Source organism: Augochlora pura, chromosome 10, assembly GCF_028453695.1.
Source record: "Augochlora pura isolate Apur16 chromosome 10, APUR_v2.2.1, whole genome shotgun sequence".
In the NCBI taxonomy this organism is placed as follows: Eukaryota; Metazoa; Arthropoda; class Insecta; order Hymenoptera; family Halictidae; genus Augochlora; species Augochlora pura.
The window spans coordinates 5,445,509-5,468,054 of NC_135781.1; the positions used below are offsets into that span (position 1 = coordinate 5,445,509).

General features: G+C 41.7%; 1 protein-coding gene across 1 annotated transcript in view; it reads left to right on the top strand.

Annotated features, from left to right (window-relative positions):
* LOC144476563 (uncharacterized) overlaps positions 1-22,546 on the top strand; it is a 131,808-nt gene that overhangs the window by 39,567 nt on the left and 69,695 nt on the right. Inside the window, exons 4-9 of the mRNA XM_078193661.1 lie at positions 454-605; positions 2,441-2,572; positions 8,043-8,165; positions 13,256-13,513; positions 15,412-15,672; positions 16,320-21,440. Coding sequence (XP_078049787.1) covers positions 454-605; positions 2,441-2,572; positions 8,043-8,165; positions 13,256-13,513; positions 15,412-15,672; positions 16,320-21,440 — 6,047 coding nt within the window. The remainder of the gene's footprint in view (positions 1-453; positions 606-2,440; positions 2,573-8,042; positions 8,166-13,255; positions 13,514-15,411; positions 15,673-16,319; positions 21,441-22,546) is intronic.

Below are 22,546 nucleotides of genomic sequence, written 5' to 3' on the forward strand. Positions count from 1 at the left end.
ATCAGATTGAGAATAACAGAATTAACAATATCAAATTTAGAATACAGAATTAACAATATCAAATTTAGAATACAGAATTAACAATATCAAATTTAGAATATCAGAATTAACAATATCAAGTTAAGAATATCAAATCAAGAATATCAGAATTAACAATATCAAATTGAGAAAATTAAATAAAGAATATCAGAATTAATAATATCAAATCGAGAATATCAAAATTAACAACATAAAAATGAGAATCAGAAATATCAAACGAAGACTGTCGAACCTGATATCAGAATGTAAAAAAGGGTTACTCTCAGATTCTATTATAATTTTCTACGCAGCGCAAATTTAGCGTACTACTGTACCAGCGAATGTTTCGCGGGGCAGGCGGATGGGGTTACCTAAGTGTCGCGTGCGCGCCGTATTCTCCGCGGCCAATTGTACAGTTCCTGGGAATTTTTGTAGGAGGAAAAATGTACTGCCTCCGTACAATCGATACCTTGTCGCAATGTACGAGTGCACAGAGGATTTCATTTTCGAGGACTCAATGGCGGATCGGCTTTTCTGCAGCGATGGCACTTGGTTGGGCGTTCTTCCGCGTTGCATAAAGGAGGGAGGTAAGTACCGGGATAGAACCACTACGTTCATGGAAATGCTGTCTTAAAAAATGAGAAAAAGAACACAATGGGTCCGGGTTCTCTGTTTCTAACACGCGGTATCACCTTTACGTGTATACACGGTGAGCAACGAAAATCTATTCGTCCGTGTTTTTACGTGAAATGTATTCTTTGAAATTGGACCAATTTTTTTTATACGCTGGAGGGACTAGTTTATTGAAGGGCATTTAACACGATTTTTATGAAAATTGTAATTGGATAGAGTGACGGAAGAAAGAAGAAAATTTGATTCGTTTTTAATCAGATCATTTTTCTTTTTTACGATGAATTTTTCAACACAGATAGGTAATTATAGACACAAATGGCTTTTATGTCTTTACGAATATTTAAACGAAAACTTAACAAAATACTATATTTGCATATTTCTATTTTTTATTATCTTTAATATAGAAATATTTTTGTTTAAATATCGCTAAAAATTATTCACAAAAAGCTGAAAAAGTCTAAGTTCTTCACATTTTTCGTCATTTCGACCAATTACAATTTTTGCAAATATTTATTAAATCTAGTAAACCAATTCTCTAGCATCTAAGAAAAATTTAAACAGTTCGGTCTGATTTTAGAGAAGGTTGCTCCACTGTAAAAAAACATACGTGACACCCTGTATTCGCCAACCGCGTTCTCGCAGCATCCCTCGAAAAAGTCAAACGAATTTTACTAGTAAAAAAGCAGAATTTTCAATAATGCAGTATATATTCTTACATTTCATAAAATCGCAGATAAAGAAGATTCATTGACACCGGCTTCCGCGATCCTAATTTCACCCTATTACGTTTGCGTCATAATTCTTCATTATGCGAGATTTATATTATAAACGGAAAGGATTATCGACGCTTAGTAGATAGCGAACCGATTTATTACATTTTCGGGAACGTTGCATTTATTGACTCTTTCGCAGAAGCTAGACGGGCACCGATGTTTACACGACGCAATGCAAATTATCTCACATAGTGAGCCCAGCTGCCCGGTTCCCACAGATAACGAGAATCGTAATTAGGGCGTCAATGGATACGTTCCATCTGGAAAATATTAATAATCTGATCCTTAATATTTTTAGTACCACACCGCAGCGGAAATCCTCGTGCAAGCTGAAATTATTATGTTTCCGTGATAATATTATGCTTCGCGTTCTAAATAATTTTAACGCGAAATTCGGAAGTTGCTCCTCTCATTGCGCGATGCTAATTTACCTTTTAAATTAAATAAAAATTTATTCGGATAAGATTCTACTTAAATAAGGATTTAGTCGAATAAAAAATTATTTAAATGAAGCAGTATTCGAATAAAGGATTACTGAGGTAAAAGAAGCAGCCGAATAAAGAATTACTTTAATAAATTCATAGAATAATTTACAATTGTTATTCGAATGAAATATACGACTAAAAATAATTTATTCGGACAATTATTTTAGAATAATATAGTAAAATAATATAATAGAATAATATAATAAAATAATGCCCAAATCTGATAAAGATAAAGGTCACTGTCCCCAAAACAATTAACTTAATTAATTTAACATTAAATTTGCCCGATTGAAGTTTCTTTCAAATTCTTCAAAATTGTATAACGAATCGACCTAACATTTAAAAATTTTTCTTCTCAGGTAATTTAAAGTTGAAAGCAACGCGCGCGTAATAAATCGACTGCGGTTGATTGCTGCGGCGCAAAGATCGGTTTGTAATCAATGCGCGCCGGTTTTTAATCCACCCCCTAGCGGAGATGGTCGGCTGGACAGCAATTCGTCAAATGGGAAGAATCACGCGCTTTTGTTACAGAGCCGGCACTCAATAACGTGAAACGTTGCAGCGAGGACAGGGCGGGCTGCGAGCACATTTGCGAAAACACTGAGACAGGTGTGAAGTGCACGTGCTTCGATGGATTTCACGCCAAAGGATATTCCTGCACAGGTAATTAGTAATTAAGTGATTACCAGACTGTGGACTTTGCGAAATCCGACCGTGAATTCACTGTAAATTCACCGTGAACACGCTGTAAATTGACTGCGAATCGATTGCAAATTAACTGTACACTTTGTCAAATTTAATCGATTTGAAATTCTTATTGCGTTGCTCGTAGCTTATTGAAATTATTAAGAAACGAAATACAGGTTTTGAAATTTAATTTAATTAGAGATCATGTTCATTTTTTTGCAATATTATTTATCTTTTCACGAATCATATTATCCTGTTACAAATTAAATTTATATATATCGTTGTGCATACAATTTAATTCAATTTTTAGGTTTAAGGTGATCATATTTTGTAGAAATATTAATTATGTATGCGAAGCCTGTAAATAGCTATATAATTTCTATACCTCGCAATTAATTCATATAATTTTTTATTCATACAAAGATCCACGTTCTAATAATTTCCAATTGCATTTAGATCCGTTCAAATCGTTTAAACAATAATAACAATTTGTATCGGTTCTCAGATATGAATCTATAAGAATTTCGCGGTTTTAATAACAAAATTCGAAGAGAAAGGAAACATTATCTCTTGAAAAATTGACACCATAATTAGACGAATCTACCAAGACACTGTCGTTCCTTCTGGATGATCCAAATCTGTCGGATGGCATACGAACGAAAGCCTACGCTCGACTGACAAGGCGCCGCGGCCCGTGCTCGAAAGTTCAACGGTAGTTCGCGACTCTCCATTAAGAAATTCATCGTGATCTAAGTTTACGAAATTACGAGTCGCCGCGGCACAATATGCATTATCATCCGTTATCAGTGGTAATCGAATCCCATGAAGCGAAAGCTTTTGTATTGGAATTGGCTTAGCTTCATGAATACATATTGAATTTGTTCCCACTCACGGCCGTTGTTCTGTCACCGAGTGTCAAACTTCCGCCGACCGATCGCGCATTTAATAAATATGAAATTAATATAAACAAATCGGTCGGACGGGCGGCGGGGCAGCGACCGATGCCCGTAACCTACGTGTGTCCCGGTCCTCTGTGACGCGCGTACGCGACCGTATCTTGGATTTTCTGTAAATTCAGCTGGCCGCGGTATGATCCCGATTCACGGTGACCCGCATTAATATTCGGACATATTTTAAATATATTGTAATTAGAATAATATTCTACAAATCGAAGAAGATGATCTGAATTTTTCTTTTAATATTAGACTGATTTATTTATTAATTGTAATTACTTGATTCGGTAAAAGAAAGAAGAAAATTGTAATTTGAACTTTTTCATCCGAGTGTGAAACGATAATTTAAACAATAGCGTTGGTGTTATTTTTGGAATATCAACGTTGCTCATTTTATTAACAATGTCTTGTTTTAACATTTTATTATATGAACTGTATATTTCTTATCAGAATATTGTACGCACGACGTTTTCAAATATTTTCGATTTTGTGTTCGATTTTGTATTTTAAAAAATGTATAAACTAAAAGAACGACATTTGATTCATTTAATTTCGTTGAAAATGTTAAATCAATTTGTGTACTAACCACTTGCGAACAGAACGTGCTCGAGTAGATCAAATACAAAACTCTAAATACATTTCGAAAATTGAAAAGCACAGCCTCATTATTTTCTGCTGAATAAAACAATTAAAGAAAGAAAGATCTTTGTAAATTCTGGAAATTTCGATTATTATTACTATTTATTAATTAACGTGTACGAGCCCTGGAAACTCAATGTGAGAGATCAGACAATGACACAAAGTGCATAATAAGGTAAAATCTGAAATGAAAAAAAAAAAATCAAAGAAATATTAAAAATTATTTGTATTGAAGATTAATAATCAAGATATGATTTAAAGTGTTATATGGGCCATAAAGTATTCTATGAAAAGATCTGGCGACGTCTAAGACCTGCCGATGATGAACTTAAGGAGAAGCTCAATAAAAAAACCACGAGATTATTTAGTTAAAAAATGTACCCAAGACAATATATATTAAGGTCTATTTAAATAGAAGGTCGTTAATAGCCTTGCAGCTGATGCGACGTAAAACCTCTAAGAAAAAAAAAAAAAAATGATATTATAATAAATAAGGCGTCAATAATAAAATATAATTGATAACGCGAAGATCGTTGCCGCGAACGAGTCCCTTCGCGATGTTTCCGTTAAATCGTCGGATTTGCGGAGACGCGGCGATCCGAAATTGAGATACCGCGTAGGTTTATGCTTATCCCGCGAGCGGATAAAGGTCGCGTCAGGCAGGCTTACAATTTTCTGACCCGGGAATGCACGTCTTGCGCGGCTTTTGCCGTGGAGCTCGCTGAAATCTGAATAGCGCGAGATCTAAAATCGGAGGTTCAACCGGCGAGAAAAACGAGCGGCGGGCGGCTTCCGAACGGAGATTTCGAGAGTCGTAATATTTTCCCCGGATCGCGCGAATTCCTTCGAGCAGCGCGACCGTCGCGCGTCGTCGTGCAAGGTGAGAATCCGTGTTTCACAAGCGAAATCACCGGCTAAATCTGTTCCGGATAATTTACGATGTACACCCGCCTCTCTGCGATACTGTTGCGCTTTGCCGCGTACCGCGACTTCTGTTCTAGCGCTTGCTCTCAGAGATCGATTATTATCATTAATACAATGTGTAATACAATGTATCATTAGTACAATGTGTAATACAATGTATCATTAATACAAAGTATAATGCAATGTACAATACAATGTATCATTTCATATCATTCATATATATAATTTTATATTAATTATAAAGTATAATACGAAGTATAAAACAATGTATTATTAATGCAAAATATAATACAATGTATAATACAACGCATAATAATGAAATTATCTTAAAATTATTTTATATGAAATATAGAATTATTTTGTGCAATAATTAGCTCGATTGATTAGACACCCTTAAAATTAAAACTTTCCGATTTCATGACAAGGGTTATTTTAAGGCGCAGTAACTTTGAGAGAAAAAATCGTAATTATATTTCTTTTTGCTTAAATTAAAGGAGAAGGATCAAACTTTATTCGACTGTAGACCGTATCTTCAATAATAATTTTACAAAGTCTGTGCATTTTGTCAAATATAGCAATTTTGAATGTGACAAACATGGCTTTGTGTTTAAAGGGTTGCAGGGGCGTTTAGACAGAAGTGAAATAAAAATAAATTGTTTCTTTTAATAATTTTATTAACTTGAAGATAGTGTAACAATATTACTAAGTTCTTATTATAGCTCCATTATTTTATATTATTTTTGCCACAAGTGCATAATGGTCGGACACCGTTTAAATCGCAACTTTTTGATTTCATGACAAGGACTATTTCAAAGGGTTGTAACTTGGTGAAAAATAATCGTAGCCGCGTTTATTTTTTTTCAAATTAAAGAGGAAGGATCAAATTGTAATCGAGTATAAACAGCATCCCCGGAAACCATTTTACAAATTCCCTGCATTTTCTCAAACTTGACAATTTTTAACGCGATAAACCTGGCTTCAAATTTAAAGGGGGTGTAAATTGTAAACCACGTTGTTGACGATAACCTCGCAATTATTGCAACCACGTTAAAACAAACAAACTTATAATAAAATAAAATCCGTGACCAAAAGCCATCGCACTCAAAAGTAACAAGGATCAGGTGGATCCGTGGATCGCGTACCCGACGCTTTCGTTCCGCTCGCATCGGGCGCGGTTAAATCAGATACTGCATCGGGATCGATTAGTCAACTTAACAGCTAGTAACGTGTCATTCGAACGCCCCGCGGCGCAGGTAGACGGCTGGATGGAACAGAGTGTAGGTGTCGTTTAGCATTGTATGCTAATCGGCGTCGCCGTCTCCGTGAAAACGACCGCAATGCGAGAGGCTGCTGTCAAAGTGTGTTTCAAGTGCAACCGCGCCGTCGCCCTCGGCCATAGAAACAAGCTTTCTCGATTCCGTGGCGGAATCTATGCCGCGACACTAATCTGCAAACCCGTAATTTATAACCTCGCGGCACCGTCGTCTGTGCGTTACGTATTCATGGTAAAAGTATCGACCACCGGCCCCGTAAATATTACCAGCTAATTATCGCGTGTTTTCGCAATGAACCGGCGCAGGTTCGGCACTGTGACGCCGGATCGTTCGAAAGTGATACACGCGCTATGACAAGATAAATGCGTGGATGGATACGTAATCCCTCGTTGATATCACCGATGCGATAACTGTGTCTAAACCAGTTTCTGTGTTTTTAACAGAGTCGGCGATTATTCTTTTACTGCTCTCGTGATCGATTGTTTTGCGATTATTTCTGTAATCCATTATTACTTCTGCAATCGATTTTGAAAAATAATCATAATAATCCTAAATATTATATTAATTAATTAATTGTAACCAGAAATAAATAAGTAGTTATATTTGATAATTGTTAATCTATAAATTAATCTGTAAATCTATATATATATATATATATATCTATAAGTAATCTATAATCTCGGACGAATGATTAATTTATTTTTTCAATTGCTATTAAGTCTAAATAAGGAGTCCTAATTTTTTTATTAAGATATGAAATATGTATCAATTTTTTAAAAATTATCCGGAATTATTATTAAGCACCATAACATCAATTTTTCCAGTTGATCGTAATTGAACGAACTAATCATTATACGACTAGTGACGCTATCCACGGCTTCGCTTTTGATCTATTCATTCCTTTTTATATATATATATGCGTCCCATTCACGTTATCGTCACTTTATAAAAGTGGAAAGTACCTATCGATGTCGATTACAAGTAGCTATAGCACCGACGCGTCGAGACAGGCGAGCGATGGTCGCAAGACAGCGTGCACATGGTGCCGACAGATATTTTCTCACCCTGTTCAAATTCAAATCCGTTCCGACGCTTTTCACAGATAATTTCTGTCTCGGAAGTACCCACTCAATCCGATAATGCCCGGCAAAGTGCCGGATAAACAATTTTTCATAAAAATACGGGAATCCGCCGAAGGAAATATTTTTTAACCGTCACAGCCATTTTACGATCACTCGGCCATTTTAGAGATTAATGAGACAACTATAACGCGCTGCAACGAAGATTAAACGAATAAAAATTTCTTTCTTTCTTTAATAATTACAGTAAACAAATGTTCTGAAATTCTTTTAATATTTTTAATGTTTCAAATTACAATTAACCATTATTAATATAAATTCATAGAATCCACGTTCTAATGATAATACAATAAAAACTCAAGATTTGTTAATTAAGAATAAGCAACGTCGATCGATTTGACTCCAATAATATTGTAATTAAAAATTGTTTAATTTTTTGTCGTATGATTGTTAGATCAATGGACCGTAAAAGTTGAATAATTTGTGAGATAAAAGATTTCTGTACGATTTTTTATTTAGAAATTGCAACTTCAGCGCGCAACTTCTGACCCGGCTAATGTTGCTATTGTTTTTCCAGATATCGACGAATGTGCTGACGGGACAGCCGGGTGTTCGCAAATTTGTCAGAACGAGCCCGGAACTTTCCATTGCGAGTGTCACTCTGGCTTCCAATTGGGAGCCGACAATAAATCGTGTCACGGTGGGTACTGGATTCAGTAAACTTCGCATCAATATCGCAAATATAATAGTAACTCAAACACCATGGTTATAGACTGCAGAAACAAACATTCGATGCTTCCTTAAATCATTTTAACAGTGCTGCTCGGTTATCAGAATTCGTCTATTGTTCTAAATGATACCTATAAGTTTTTGTTATAAAAAAAAATTTGTTTTATATTCTATATTCGATGATTCGATGATTCAAGGATTCGATAATTCGATGATTAGATGATTCTATGATTCTATAATTCGATGATTCGATGATTCGATGATTCGATGATTCGATGATTCGATGATTCGATGATTCAAGGATTCGATGATTCAAGGATTCGATGATTCGATGATTCTTTGATTTAATGATTCTTTGATTCAATGATTCTTTGATTCAATGATTCTTTGATTCAACGATTCTATAATTCTATGATTCTATAATTCTATAATTCTATGATCCTACATTTAACATAATTTTTGCCATAAACGCATAAAATCCGCAGTCTATTCATTACAGCCGAGGTGCGGATTTTGGATACATTCGTGTTACAAAGTTTCGAACAAACAACACGACCATCGGTTTCCGAAAGATAAACGTACCTGTTCCAATTTCCGTTTTATCGGCACGATATTTTCCGCCTTAAACCGCCAGCGTCTGTTTTACTTGGGTCGCCGCGAGACATCGCCATCTTGTCAGAAGTTTTTTAAGTTCCCCGAGACCGAAGTCAAACCGTGCAACATGCACGACTCGCGGTTCCAATTAAACGAACTTTCGTTATCACAGATGACAAATTTCTGAAAACTCGATCTGAAATATATATATATTCTATGAAAGTATTTTGATCTTTGAAATGTGCATCTGGAATAATTTTTATGCATTTACATTGTATATACCAAAGTCAGTAAATCTGATAAAATATTTCCATATCTAACATGCATATCTTATTTCACGTGTTAATATACAGGGTATTACAAAAGTTATTTGCAATATAAGAAACGGTTTTCTGAAATCATTTGCAACAATTTTTTCCTTAACAAGAATGCAATCTGTGGCTTTGTTTACGAGTTATTAACGAAAAACGCTGACCAATGCGAGATATGCCTTTTTGGCGCGAGGCGGCTAAGCCAACTAGTTGACAACGCCCAGGTCTGTTTATTGGCTCGGCTGCCTCGCGTCAGAAGAGCTCGCTTCTCATTGGTCAATGTTTTTCGTTAATTACTCGTTAACGATGCTTCGGAGAAAAATTTTGTAAAGCAAAAAGTTGCTTCAAATGGCCCGAAGAGTCTTTCATTTCCGAATCGTTAAACATTTTTGCTACACCATATATACAGTTAATATATGTATATACAATTAATTGATGTTAAAATCAAAATAACTCAGACAAAAATGAAGTTTCCAAGCTGCAATATTGAAGAAAATTCTCCATGTATTATGCAGTCCTATCATCTTTTACAAACAAATCTTTTTTCTTACTGAAAGATAAAAGTAAAAAAATCAAGTTTTACATAACTTGATCCTTTGTAAAAAATATTATAAAAATATCATTTTTCTAAATACATAATATATATGTTCTAATAAATAATATTTTTATATTATTATATTATCTTTGTCGGGTTAACTTCTTACTTAAACGTTTACACGTGGTCATCCTTAGCCATCGGCTAATTCCGTACGGCTCAGGGAAACGAACCGCCCGGTACATACCTTTGCTAATTGATCGTTAACTCGAAACGCGTTAATCAGATTTTAAGACATTTCTGCGCGAGAGCTTTAGGGGAAATTAACTTCTTCACGGTTGAGTGACCAAACCGGAACAGGTCTGCAGCAGCGGCAGCGGCAGCAGCAGCATCTGCGATTCAACGTAACCGTGTGGCAAGTGTTGCAAATAATCCACGGTTACCGAATCGCCTGATGTGGTCGGCGAATCTGGCCGTGTTTATGGTACGGTGCGGTTCCCTTCAAGTAAATACCTGGGAATTTCATTGCAGAAAAACATTCGGAACGCGGCGTTTCAACAAACAAACAAACAAACAAACAAGCACAATCATGCGCGAATTCCGTACGTATGAAATTTTCCATCCGGTTATGAAATCATTAAAAACACTTGTCGGGAAAAGTAAACCCGTTACGTTTCGAATTCCGTTTTAGCGTTTCGCGTCTCGGTCGGATATTTATTTTTCCGGTTCGAATTGTGTCGCGTCGAAAAGTAACGCAAACTAAAAAGCTTGAAAACAATTGTTCGATTCGACCCCTCCCGACTGGAAACTGTGCCGCGGAAATAATCTATGCCGCCTAAGGGCCGTAGCATAAACATGCCGCGAACAAGGACTCGAATTTATAACGACAAAAATGATTCGATAAACAACGAGATTGAAAGATTTCGATGGAACTGACAGGTTATTTACAAGAATAAATAATGTTTCTACTTTCAGTGAAATATGAATTTATATAAAATTGCGCGAAGACATAAAATCAAATTTATATATTAATTTCAGATTTGTGAATGAAATTATAGAAATTAACTGAAGTTAAATGAATTTATGATAAAATTAAATTTTACGTATTTGGTTACGTATTTAAATTTACGTATTTAGTTACGTATTAAAATTTGTATTATATTACTTATATAACCGTACGTATTAATTTATAATAAAATTCGAACCTGTATTTATATAAAATTATACGAAGACGTAAAATCGAGTCAGCTTTATAAAAGAATTAAGATGCTGCTTTCACGGTAGCTCTGTCTGCGAGCCAATGAGGTAGTCCGACTCCGGCAAGATTCGAATTAGCGAGAGTGCACCTCATTGTAGGACGGTTGCTTATTGATTTCACGGAAACGCCGATTGTAAAACTAACAGTTGAATCAATGCTTGATTAATGGAACGGGTATTCCGGAGACGCACGAAGAAGCGTGCTTTCAATTTAAAACAGATGCCATTCTTCGCTAACTAGAAGTAACAATGCTTTCGAATAGATTTCATTTGCGTCAGTTTCAAGCGACGAGCTATTGCGTTAAACAGGCGGGGCCTTTAAAATAAATAATATCTGCGTAGACAGTGCAGTTTGAAAATTACCTACAACACGTGATTTACGCTTCATATATTTCCTACTAGCAAATTTTAGATTTGCAGATTTTATTTATATCGTACAGGATTGTTAAACGTCTAGGTTATGTCAAGTAATTGTTTAATAAAATTCAGTGAGGTTTTCGTGTTACGTATTTGGTGACGTAACCTATAGATAAGTTAACTAATTTGTACTTTGTTCTAATTTAGGCACGCTATGCCCAGACCGAGCTTATTTATATTTACATAGGCTGTCTTAAAATTATTGAAATTATACTTCCGGGAAATGCAGGATTCCTGAGATCATTTGAAGAAACTTTTTCCTCAGCGAAAATGCAATTCGTGGCTTTGTTTGCGAGTTATTGACGAGAAACGTTGACCAATGAGAGGCGAGTCCGGCTGGCGCAATGCGGCCGCGCCACCGAGTGGAGGGAGACCAGTTACGCTCATTGACTCAGCCGACTCGCGCCAGCTGATCACGCCTCTCATTGGTCACTGTTTTTCATTAATAACTCGTAAACAAAACCGCGGATTTTATTTTCACTGAGGAAAAAGTTTCTTCAAATCACCTCAGGAACCTCTCATTTCACGGAAGTATAAATAATTCTGGGACGCACTGTATAGCTCGCAAGAATTTTAAATATTGATTAAATAATTTATTTTAATGCTACTTTAACTAGAAAAAAGGTGAAGATAATAATATCGTATAAATATAACAATAATGATGTATTTGTACTAAATGTACATTAGCACAAAGATTGTTTTACATTATTTCTAAAACATTAAAATTATTAATACAGAAGAGACGTTTCTATCGAAATTATGTTTCCTATAAATGAAATGAGACACTCTGTTTCGCATGAAGATTCGAAATCAAGTTAGGTTCGACTTATTTTCCCGCGAACGCCGGTTACAAGTTTAATTGCAGCCGTCGCAATTATTGTAACTAGAACTCAGTCGCGTGCGTTAGGTGACGGCTGCCATCTATAAATGGCTCGAGGGCGCTAATTCGCTAATTAAAACAAGCGTTTCGCGACTAAACGATCGATCGAGCAATTCCTATTGTTATTATCCGGCCCCCCAACAAATGGATTTACGAAAGAAAATTAATTAATACGCATCAGTTGATTGCAGCTCGTGTCGCGAAGACTTGCTAACTCGATTAATTCCTACTAATTATAAAATCAATATCGACGCGTACTTTAAACATCCACAATCCCGGCAAATAAATCTTTTTGCGGACATATTTCTTGAGGACAAAAATTATAGGAAATTTAAGATTAACGAATATTATTTAACACTATAGTAGCTGAACTTTTTCTTAAAAATATAATTAGGCAAGCTTAGGATTATGTATAATTTTGTTAATCCTGCAGCATATTTTTTAAGATATTTTTCTGCTCTTTTATTTTTTTGTCGTGTCAAAAATATAACTTTAGTCACTGAAACTAAAGTCTTCGAAATAATTTAAATAATTTAAATAATTCTAAATATTTTATTCGACACTATTTTTACCAATGGGGTTAAACTACGCCTTTTAATAATTTTTAATAGATATTAATTCCCACCTTTTCAGTGCAATCGCATTTCGAATACCGCTACAGCAGTCGCAAAATTAATTCGACAATTAGCGCAAAATACCGTTAGAAGTGCCGTGTTAATTCGTACCGTTCGTAATTTCGCTCGACGGGGATCGAAGATCGAGTGACATTAATTAAAGGCCGTCGTTTGAGGAAGAAGGGATGTTACCCGGGGAATCGAAACGTTAATTTTCTCCACGTCCCTGTATAAATGGCCCCGGGGAAAATTAGTATCGAACAATAGGTATTCTCAACAGTTCAATTTAACGGGGGAGGGTGTGAAGGGTGTACGCGCGATCAATTCTCGATAGTATTCGAAGAATTAAACGAAGAATGAATCGAACGATTCTGCGGGGGGGGGGGGGGGGGACCCCCCCCCCCCCCCTATTTCTAAAACAAATAACAAGGTTACTTGGTTGTTTCCGTTCAGACGTTAACGAGTGCCTCCTAAATAATGGGCACGGCCCGTGCCAAGGCACTTGTATCAATCTTGAGGGGAGCTACGGGTGTAGCTGCGCCGACATTCCCGGTCACAAATTGGCGGCGGATAATCACACCTGCGAGGATATTGACGAATGCGCCGCGAACAACGGGGGATGTTCTCATGTATGCCTGAACACACCTGGGACCGTGTTCTGCCTCTGTCCCGACGGCTTCTATCTGAAAGACGATTGGAAAACGTGCCAAGGTAACGACAGCCGTCAGAGATCATCATTTCTCACGTCGGCCATAAACTGTTCCGATCAATACGAAAACAATTCGATAATAATCCGTTCGATTATTTTGATTTATTACCTTCATTATTATTTCAGGGTAATAATAATTATTATTTCGATGCAGACTTTTTTAGTTGTAATTTAATTAAAAGCGAACTTTTATAATTAGAGCGTTGAGATTTTAACTTGAATAATTTTATATTTTTTAGACAGAATGCAAATGATTCTATTGGAGATTAATTTTGTACATTCGTTTAAGTAGAATCAATTTTTAATATGAATATTATAAATATTCATATACAGAATTTATGATTAAAAACTGTCAATATTTGACACATTTTTCTTTTTTTGTTATTTATAATTACTATTGAGAAAATTGCTTTGAATAAATTCTAAATTCTAAATTTTCTTTTAAATTCATATTTATTTTAAATAAATTTTCTTTCTTAAATTCTAAATTCTAAATTTATAAGTGCAACAAATGGTAAAATAACAAACATTTAAACAACATTTTTGTTTGAAGATACTGCGTTACTATGAGCTCGTTAAAATATAGTTAAACGCAATTGGTACACCGAAGTGTTTTAAACGATTATCGAAAGCATAGCCGTCGCAACAGCGAGAAATAAAAATTGTCTAAAATATCGCATCGGGCGACGTTTAACGAACGCTTTAAAATTGTTCCGCGGAAAAAATCGCGAAAGCAGCCGCATCGCGAAACGCGGTTTCGTACGTGATAAAAATAAATTCCGAAACATGATTCTCTACTTTTATCGTTAGCGGGTGCGTGTAACTTCTTTATCTGTTATCTCTTCCGCCCGTAATTGCATACGTAATTAAGAGGAAACGTTGTGCAGCTCTTAAAGCAATCAAGGCCACGAGCAACTTATTCCTGCGGCCGCGCTCGCCGCCGCCACAAGTTTCGGAACGAAATTACAAAAATTCATTTCCCCCGTTATCATCGTCGCGACGAGTATCGCCCGCTCGTTGTTTATCAGCGAACCAAGTGGACGCGGTTTAATCGCGAACGGGGTAAATACAGATTTTTCAGCGGCTCGTAAAACGTTCGCTTATTTCGCCGCGCGCTGTTAGAAAAATGTTGAAAACTCGAACCGGTTATCTTGATACGCGTAAAAACGTCTTTTCGTTTCTGCGCGCGTATCGAGTTACTTTTTTTTTCGCCCGGCGCCGGGGAACGCGCTCGCTGGAGCGTTTCCAAGCGGGTGGAAATGTTAAAAGCCCATCCGCCCGTTCTTTGAACTTGAGTTACAGAAATTAAACGCGATAGTTCTCCGTTGGTATCGCGTCCCGGACGCGTGTTCAGCTGCGGATTATTAATCTGGGTCAGTATCGCGTTATACGAAACATTTATTTCCTCTCGAACGTTATTTCACGATGTCTTTGCAATTTCGTGCTTGCCCAAATTCTCTCGCGTCGGCAGACATAAAGGTGAGATCATGATAATATGTTACATTAAATGCCGCGAGGCATTTTCATTTATTTATTTTTATTCGCATTTATGGTCACTGCTTAAATGCAACGATATCAAATGAACTTATATTCTTTAACTTTACCAACCGGCCTTAATGAGATAAACGAAATCAAAATAAAATAAATAAAATATATAGATATAAAATATATAAAATATACAGATGCTGATATTATGAAAACATAAAAATATCATAAGATTTAATTAGCCTATAACAGAAACGTTGAAAGACCGGTCGGTAAAGTGTTAAAGCGATTCACTTTCCAATATCGAAAATAAAATAATTTGTTCGCCGTTCGATTCTTCATGGAACGAAACAATTGCTATTAAAATGTTCTCTGCACGCTATGATTCTGGCACCTGAAATCTGTTTTCCATCAGACGTGAACGAGTGCGAGAACGCGTCGAAGGTTTGCACGAACAACACCGAGTGCGAAAATACCGTCGGCTCGTATAAATGCGTCGGCAAGCCTCAAAAGTTGACGAAAGTCCTCCAAGACGAAGACTATGATGCCGAAGACGACGACGAGGACGACGACGACGACGACGACGACGATTACGACGAGGAAGGCGTCACCGAAATTCCAGAGTTCGGGAAGTGCGAGGAGGGCCATAAGAAGGATCAAAATGGCGACTGTATTGGTATGAAAAATCTTTATACCTTCAGACTTGCTCCTATATTATGCGATTTTTGTCGTAGTATATACACTTGAAAAATGGTATAATCTTTTTAAAATCGGAATAAATGTCTTTTTATAAATTATAGGGACACTATTCTACTAGAAAATGACTATAATATATTTTTTTTTAAATCTTCTTGTCATTTGAAATTTTCACCACATAATATCACCAAAATCCGAAGATCATTTTTTAAATTTTCATTGCAAGCGCGGATAAAAACATTGAGAAATTTCTAAGTAACGCGAAAGTTAAACGATGCATTTTACCGCCTAAAAATATTCAAGTCACCGAATCCAGTTTTAAAAAAGTTACACCGTTTCGCAAATCGGCCCCGTAAATTGCTACAATTTTCCACTTCCATCTCCAATCACAATTTTGAAAAGTTATCGAACCGGCACCGTAACGCCGGCGTAGTAAAAACCGCGCCGAAATCTGTGTTAGCTCCTAACCGACCCTCGTCGGCAAACAAGAATTCTTGTCAGACTTGCTCGACTTAACCCGGACGGGAGGGAGGGCGAAGAAAATTAGTTAGGTGCTAGTAAAACAGCAAATTCCGTCGGCGGTGTTATCTTTTCATCGGGGCTTGTTTCCGTTTGACGCGGTTGCAGATATCGACGAGTGCGTGGAGGGTGACGAGGGCGAGCCCCACGGCTGCCAGCAGGAGTGCATAAACGAGCCCGGCGGTTATTATTGCGCGTGCCGGCCCGGATTCGAGCTGCAAGAGGACGGGGTGACCTGCGAGGACGTTGATGAGTGTAAGAAAACGCCGCCGCCGCCGTGCTCCCACCACTGTAACAACACGGCGGGCTCGTACCGGTGCGGCTGTCCCCGGGGATACAGCTTGAAAGAGGATAACGTCGGCTGCGTTGAAACGGGAACATGCGAGACACTGATAACGCCTTGCTCTCACGGGTGTCAGGAATCAAAGACGGGGCCGAGGTGCATCTGTCCTCTGGGATATCAGCTGCTGGAGGACGGAGTCACCTGCTCGGACGTAGACGAGTGCGCGCTGGGCTTGTGCCCCCATTCCTGTGTCAATTTAGACGGGAGCTTCGAGTGCACTTGCCCGACCGGTCTCGAGGCCGGGGACCGCGGCAAGCTCGACTGCGCCGATATCGACGAATGCGCGCGAAACGTTCACGGATGCGAGCACGAGTGCACGAACGTTCACGGCAGCTACACCTGCTCTTGTCGTCTTGGATACGCGCTGAACGCCGACGGGAGAACCTGCTCCGACGTGGACGAGTGCTCGACCGACCGGCACAAGTGCTCTCACGTCTGCTACAACACTCCCGGCGGCTACAACTGTTCCTGCCCGGATGGCTATCAGCACTCGGGAGACGGTTACATCTGCGACGACTTGGACGAGTGCTCCACCGATGAACACGGTTGCTCGCACGAGTGCGTCAACGAACAGGGACACTACAGATGTGCCTGTCCCGCAGGTTTCGCTTTAGGGAACGACTCGAAAGCTTGCCAGGACGTCGACGAGTGTCTAGAAGGTGACCATCGATGCTCGCACGAGTGCGTCAACGAGCAGGGCAGCTACAGGTGCACCTGCCCCACAGGGTTCGCACTTGGAAACGACACGAAGGCTTGCCTGGACGTCAACGAGTGTCTGGAAGGGTCTCATCGATGCTCGCACGAGTGCGTGAACCTGCCGGGGTCCTACGAATGCGCGTGTCCAATAGGAACATCCTTGTCGAACGATAAGAGGTCCTGCAAGCCGATCGATTACTGCAGCTTCGCCAACTGCTCCCACATTTGCGAGAGGATAAACGACACCTTCAAATGCAACTGCCCCGACGGCTATGTCTTGCTAGAAGACGGCAAAACATGCCAGGACTTCGACGAGTGCGTCGAAGACGAGCACGATTGCTCGCACGAGTGCGTAAACACGATCGGGAGCTACAAGTGCGTTTGCCCAGAGGGTTTGACGCTGTTGCAGGACGGTTTGACGTGTCACGATGCTGCATGCGCCGCGGGACTCCGCCAGGACGAGGACGGCGATTGTCAGGACGTCGACGAGTGTCTGCTGGGGGACCACGAGTGCTCGCACATTTGCCACAACGAGTACGGCTCCTACCGTTGCGCCTGTCCTCCGGGATGGACGCTGACCGATGACATGATCACGTGCACGATCGACCTTTGCTCCACCGCGAACTGTTCCCACCTGTGCGTGGTGAACGGTTCGAGGCATCGGTGCGAGTGTCCCACAGGATACAGGCTGGGTCGCGACGGATCGACTTGCGAGGACGTCAACGAGTGCGAGGAGCCGGACAGGTGCCAGGTATTCTGCAGGAACAGCGAAGGATCGTACTCCTGCCACTGTCTAGAAGGATACCAGCTGGACAAGGACAACAGCACTTGCATCGACATCGACGAGTGCGCAGCGGAGACCCACGGCTGTCCGAACGGCTGCGTGAACACCGAGGGAGGCTACGACTGCTCCTGCCCTGCAGGACACCTGTTCTCGCAGGATGATGGTGCCTGCAAGGACATAGACGAGTGTCAGGACGACGAGTACGAGCACGACTGTTCGCACGAGTGCGTGAACGTTGTCGGCAGCTACAACTGCAGTTGTCCGCCAGGCTGGAGTCTGCTCGAAGACTTGCGGAACTGCGAGCCAGTTACCGAGCTGAACTGCTCGCACACCTACGAGCGGAACGAGGACGAAATCCGCTGCGGGTGTCCGGAAGGGTTTCAGCTGGGAGACGACGAGAGGACGTGCGAGCAGGTGGACAGATGCACCGAAGGGCTGCACACTTGCAGCCACGTCTGCGTGAACACCAACGGGTCCTACCACTGCGAATGCCTCCCGGGCTACCGGCTGACGGACGACCGGGAGACCTGCGAGGACGTCGACGAGTGTCTGAACGAGAACGGCGACTGCTCGGACATCTGCGCGAACACCGAGGGCAGCTTCCGCTGCAAGTGTCCGGAGGGTTACGAGTTGGCCGTGGACGGGAAGACGTGTCGGGACGTTGACGAATGCGAGCAGGCCGGCCACGGTTGTTCCCACGGTTGCGACAACTTCGAGGGCGGCTACAGGTGTCTCTGTCCGGAGGACCTAGTCCTCGGCCGGGACAACAGAGTCTGCTCGGACGTACGCCGCTGCGATCAGCCGCACAACTGCAGCCACGGCTGCTCGAACGTCCCGGGCGGTTACAAATGCGAGTGTCCTGCCGGCATGGCGTTAATCTCCGACGGCCGGACGTGCGAGGAAATTGATTTTTGCGCGGCAGCGCACAATTGCTCCCACGAGTGTGTCAGCGGGCCGGACGGGTTCCGGTGCGATTGTCCGCCGGGATACGCCTTGTCCTCGGACGGCGGAACTTGCGAAGACAAGGACGAGTGCGAGGAGGCGGCCGACGAGGACGGAGAGGGCGGCGGTGGATCGAACAACGGTTGCTCCCATTCTTGCGTAAACACGGCCGGCAGTTTCCGCTGCGAGTGTCCGCTCGGCTATCGGCTGGCGGCGGATCGGAAGACCTGCGAAGACGTGAACGAGTGCATCGAGGACAACGGCGGATGCTCGCATCTCTGCGCGAACATCGAGGGCGGCGTCGAGTGCGCCTGCCCCGATAATTACAAGCTGCTGGAGGACGACGGGAAGACGTGCGTGGAGATCGACGAGTGTCTGATCGACAACGGCGGGTGCTCCCATTTGTGCCATTACGAGAACGGCACCGTGGCCTGCTTCTGTCCGCCGGGCATGCTGCTGATCGAGGACAACGCCACTTGTGCCGACGAGAACAAGTGCTACCTGGAGAACGGCGGATGCTCCCATTTCTGTAGCTACGCCGCCGGCGAGGTGTCTTGCACCTGTCCGGAAGATATGATCCTAGACGAGAACGGCACCACTTGTTTGGGCAGGAACGACTGTCGCGTGGACAACGGCGGCTGCTCGCACGATTGCAACTACGAGGACGGCGAGATGCTCTGCTCCTGTCCGATAGGCATGAGCCTGTCGGACGATAAACGGCAATGCGTCTACGAGAACAAGTGTCTGGTTCACAACGGTGGCTGCTCGGATATCTGCGCCTTCAGCGACGGATCCATCAGATGCGAATGTCCCTCCGGATTTCAGCTATCCGAGGAAGATAACGCCACCTGCGTGGACGTCGACGAATGCGCTGCCGGCGAAGACAACTGCACGCACAAGTGCGTGAACGTCCCCGGCGGGTTCGAGTGCGTCTGCAACGACGGCTTCGTGGCGAACCCGCTGGAGCCGGCGTTCTGCGACGACGTGAACGAGTGCGAGGACGAGACCAGCGGGTGCTCGCACACCTGTCAGAATCTCGTGGGCTCGTTCCGGTGCACTTGTCCGGCCGGCTACGATCTGGCGAACAACAACAAGACCTGCAAGCTGGTGGACGCCTGCAAACAGAACAACGGCAACTGTTCGCACCATTGTCATTTCGACGAGACCACCAAGAGCAACCGGTGCTCCTGTCCCTTAGGGTTTCAACTCGGCGACGACCAAAGGACCTGCGAGGACGTGAACGAGTGCGAGGAGTTCGAGAACGACGTGGACCTCGGCTGCTCGCACATCTGCAAGAACACGAACGGCTCCTACTATTGCGAGTGCCCGTCGGGCTACATTCTGTTGCCGGACGACAGGAAGAGCTGCATCGACCTGAACGAGTGCTTGACCACCCAGCACAACTGCAGCCACGACTGCCTGAACCTCCTCGGCAGCTACGTATGCACCTGCTACGAGGGACACTACCTGCACTCCGACAAGTCCACCTGCCTCGACATCGACGAGTGCCTCGAGAAGAACGGCGACTGTTCCGATCGCTGCACCAACACCATCGGTGGCCACTTCTGCTCCTGCCCGACGGGATACGAGCTCGCCGAGGACGAGAAGACCTGCGTCGACGTGGACGAGTGCGAGACAGGTGCTGCTGCCAAGTGTCTTCACGGATGCGACAACACGCCCGGCTCTTTCGTCTGCCTCTGTCCGGTCGGCCACGTGCTGGCCAACGACTCGACGACCTGCGTCGACCAGTGCCAGCTGAACAACGGCGGATGCTCGCATCTCTGCGTCAACGTCGCCGGGAACGTCGGCTGCAGCTGTCCCGCCGGGCTGCGATTAGGCGAGTCCGGGAAAAGCTGCGAGGACGTCGACGAATGCCTCGCGGAAAACGGAGGGTGCTCCGACAGTTGCGTCAATACCGACGGCAGCTTCGCCTGTCGGTGCGCCAGCGGATCCCGCTTGGATAAGGACGGTAAGACCTGTGTCGACGTCGACGAGTGCGAAATGGAGAACGGAGGCTGCTCCGACGTCTGCGTGAACCTCGATGGCAGCTATCACTGCGAGTGCCCGGCTGGGTATCGGCTGAAGGAGGACCGGAAGTCCTGCGCGGACGTCGACGAATGCGAGCAGGACAATGGAGGGTGCTCCCATGTTTGTGTCAACGAGCAGGGCTCTTTCCGGTGCGACTGTCCTGCTGCCTATCGATTGGTCAACGAATCCTGCCGGCTCGTGGATCCGTGCGCGGACAATAACGGCGGCTGCGAGCAGCTCTGCAAAGCGGAGCAGAATGTCACCCTTTGTAGCTGCAGGGAAGGGTTCCAGGTCGACGGAGCTGATCGCGGCAGATGCAAAGACGTCGACGAGTGCAGCGGCCAACACGGCTGCGACCAAGAGTGCGTTAACACTGTGGGATCATTCGAGTGCAGGTGCAAGGACGGCTTCGAGATGCTGGATTCGGCTTGCATGGGTGAGTCCTTCTGCTTGATGCATTTAAATTACTTATAGTCTTTTTATAACACTGTTTAACGAGTTTATTGATTTCTGCAAAAAATCCGTGAATTTTATTATCAATGTTTCAATGCCTTAATCATACAAAAAGTACGGAAAAGGTTTTAAAAGAATTTTAGTGTTAAAGATACTTAATATATTAAGCTTAAACTATTATGTTGAATATATACGCTAGCATGAATTTATTTATAATAATTACGAGGTTCTTATACATTTGTATAGAACGAATTGGTGATCAATATATTTCTCTTACATTAATTTTCATAAATTAAGTAGGACGTAAGGATATTATAAAGTCCTTTTAGTGACGTCATTGTTGGATATTTTATGCAATTTTAACACGAACGTATAAAATCTGCGGCCTAGTAACTGCGAATGGAATAACTATTCCATGAAATCAAGAATACAAGAATTAAGCAATTTCTATAAATATTATTATCTTAGTAACAATCGTATATTTAACCGTGGAAAATGTTATGAAGTTAACGTATACGAAGCAACCGATCGCAGATAGCACGTGGTTATTCTAAAATGAAGATAATGCAACAATGGCCAAACTCCGGATTGCAAGAATAATAATACCGCGGCGAAGTTAATTTGCACGAAGTATAGATACAGCACGAAAATTTGAGGACAATCCAATTAACGTTAGTGAACCGTAAGGATGCGATTCTATTATGCGATATTGCTGGATCTCACTTCGCAGAACTAATTGCACGAAAACTAGACGATCCAAGATAATCCCGTGGAATCTCCTCCACTCAACGATCTTAATTGAACAGATTTTTGTTTGGTCGGATGGTCGGATAAGATTTTAAAGCGATAACGGAGCCGTATTAACACTAATCCCAAAATGCTCGTAGCTTCGGCTACGATGTTTCGAATTTATGTGACTTTGCGCATTTTGCGCGCAGGAAATTGTGACTTTCGACTTCGACAACTTTGAATAGTTTTGAAACGTGATAGAATAATTATTAACAATGCCTTGGAGTCGTTCAGAGTGCAGAGGATTTAAAAGGCATAATTATAGAGAGGTATAAAGTTTATTATAGTGATTGAAACTCT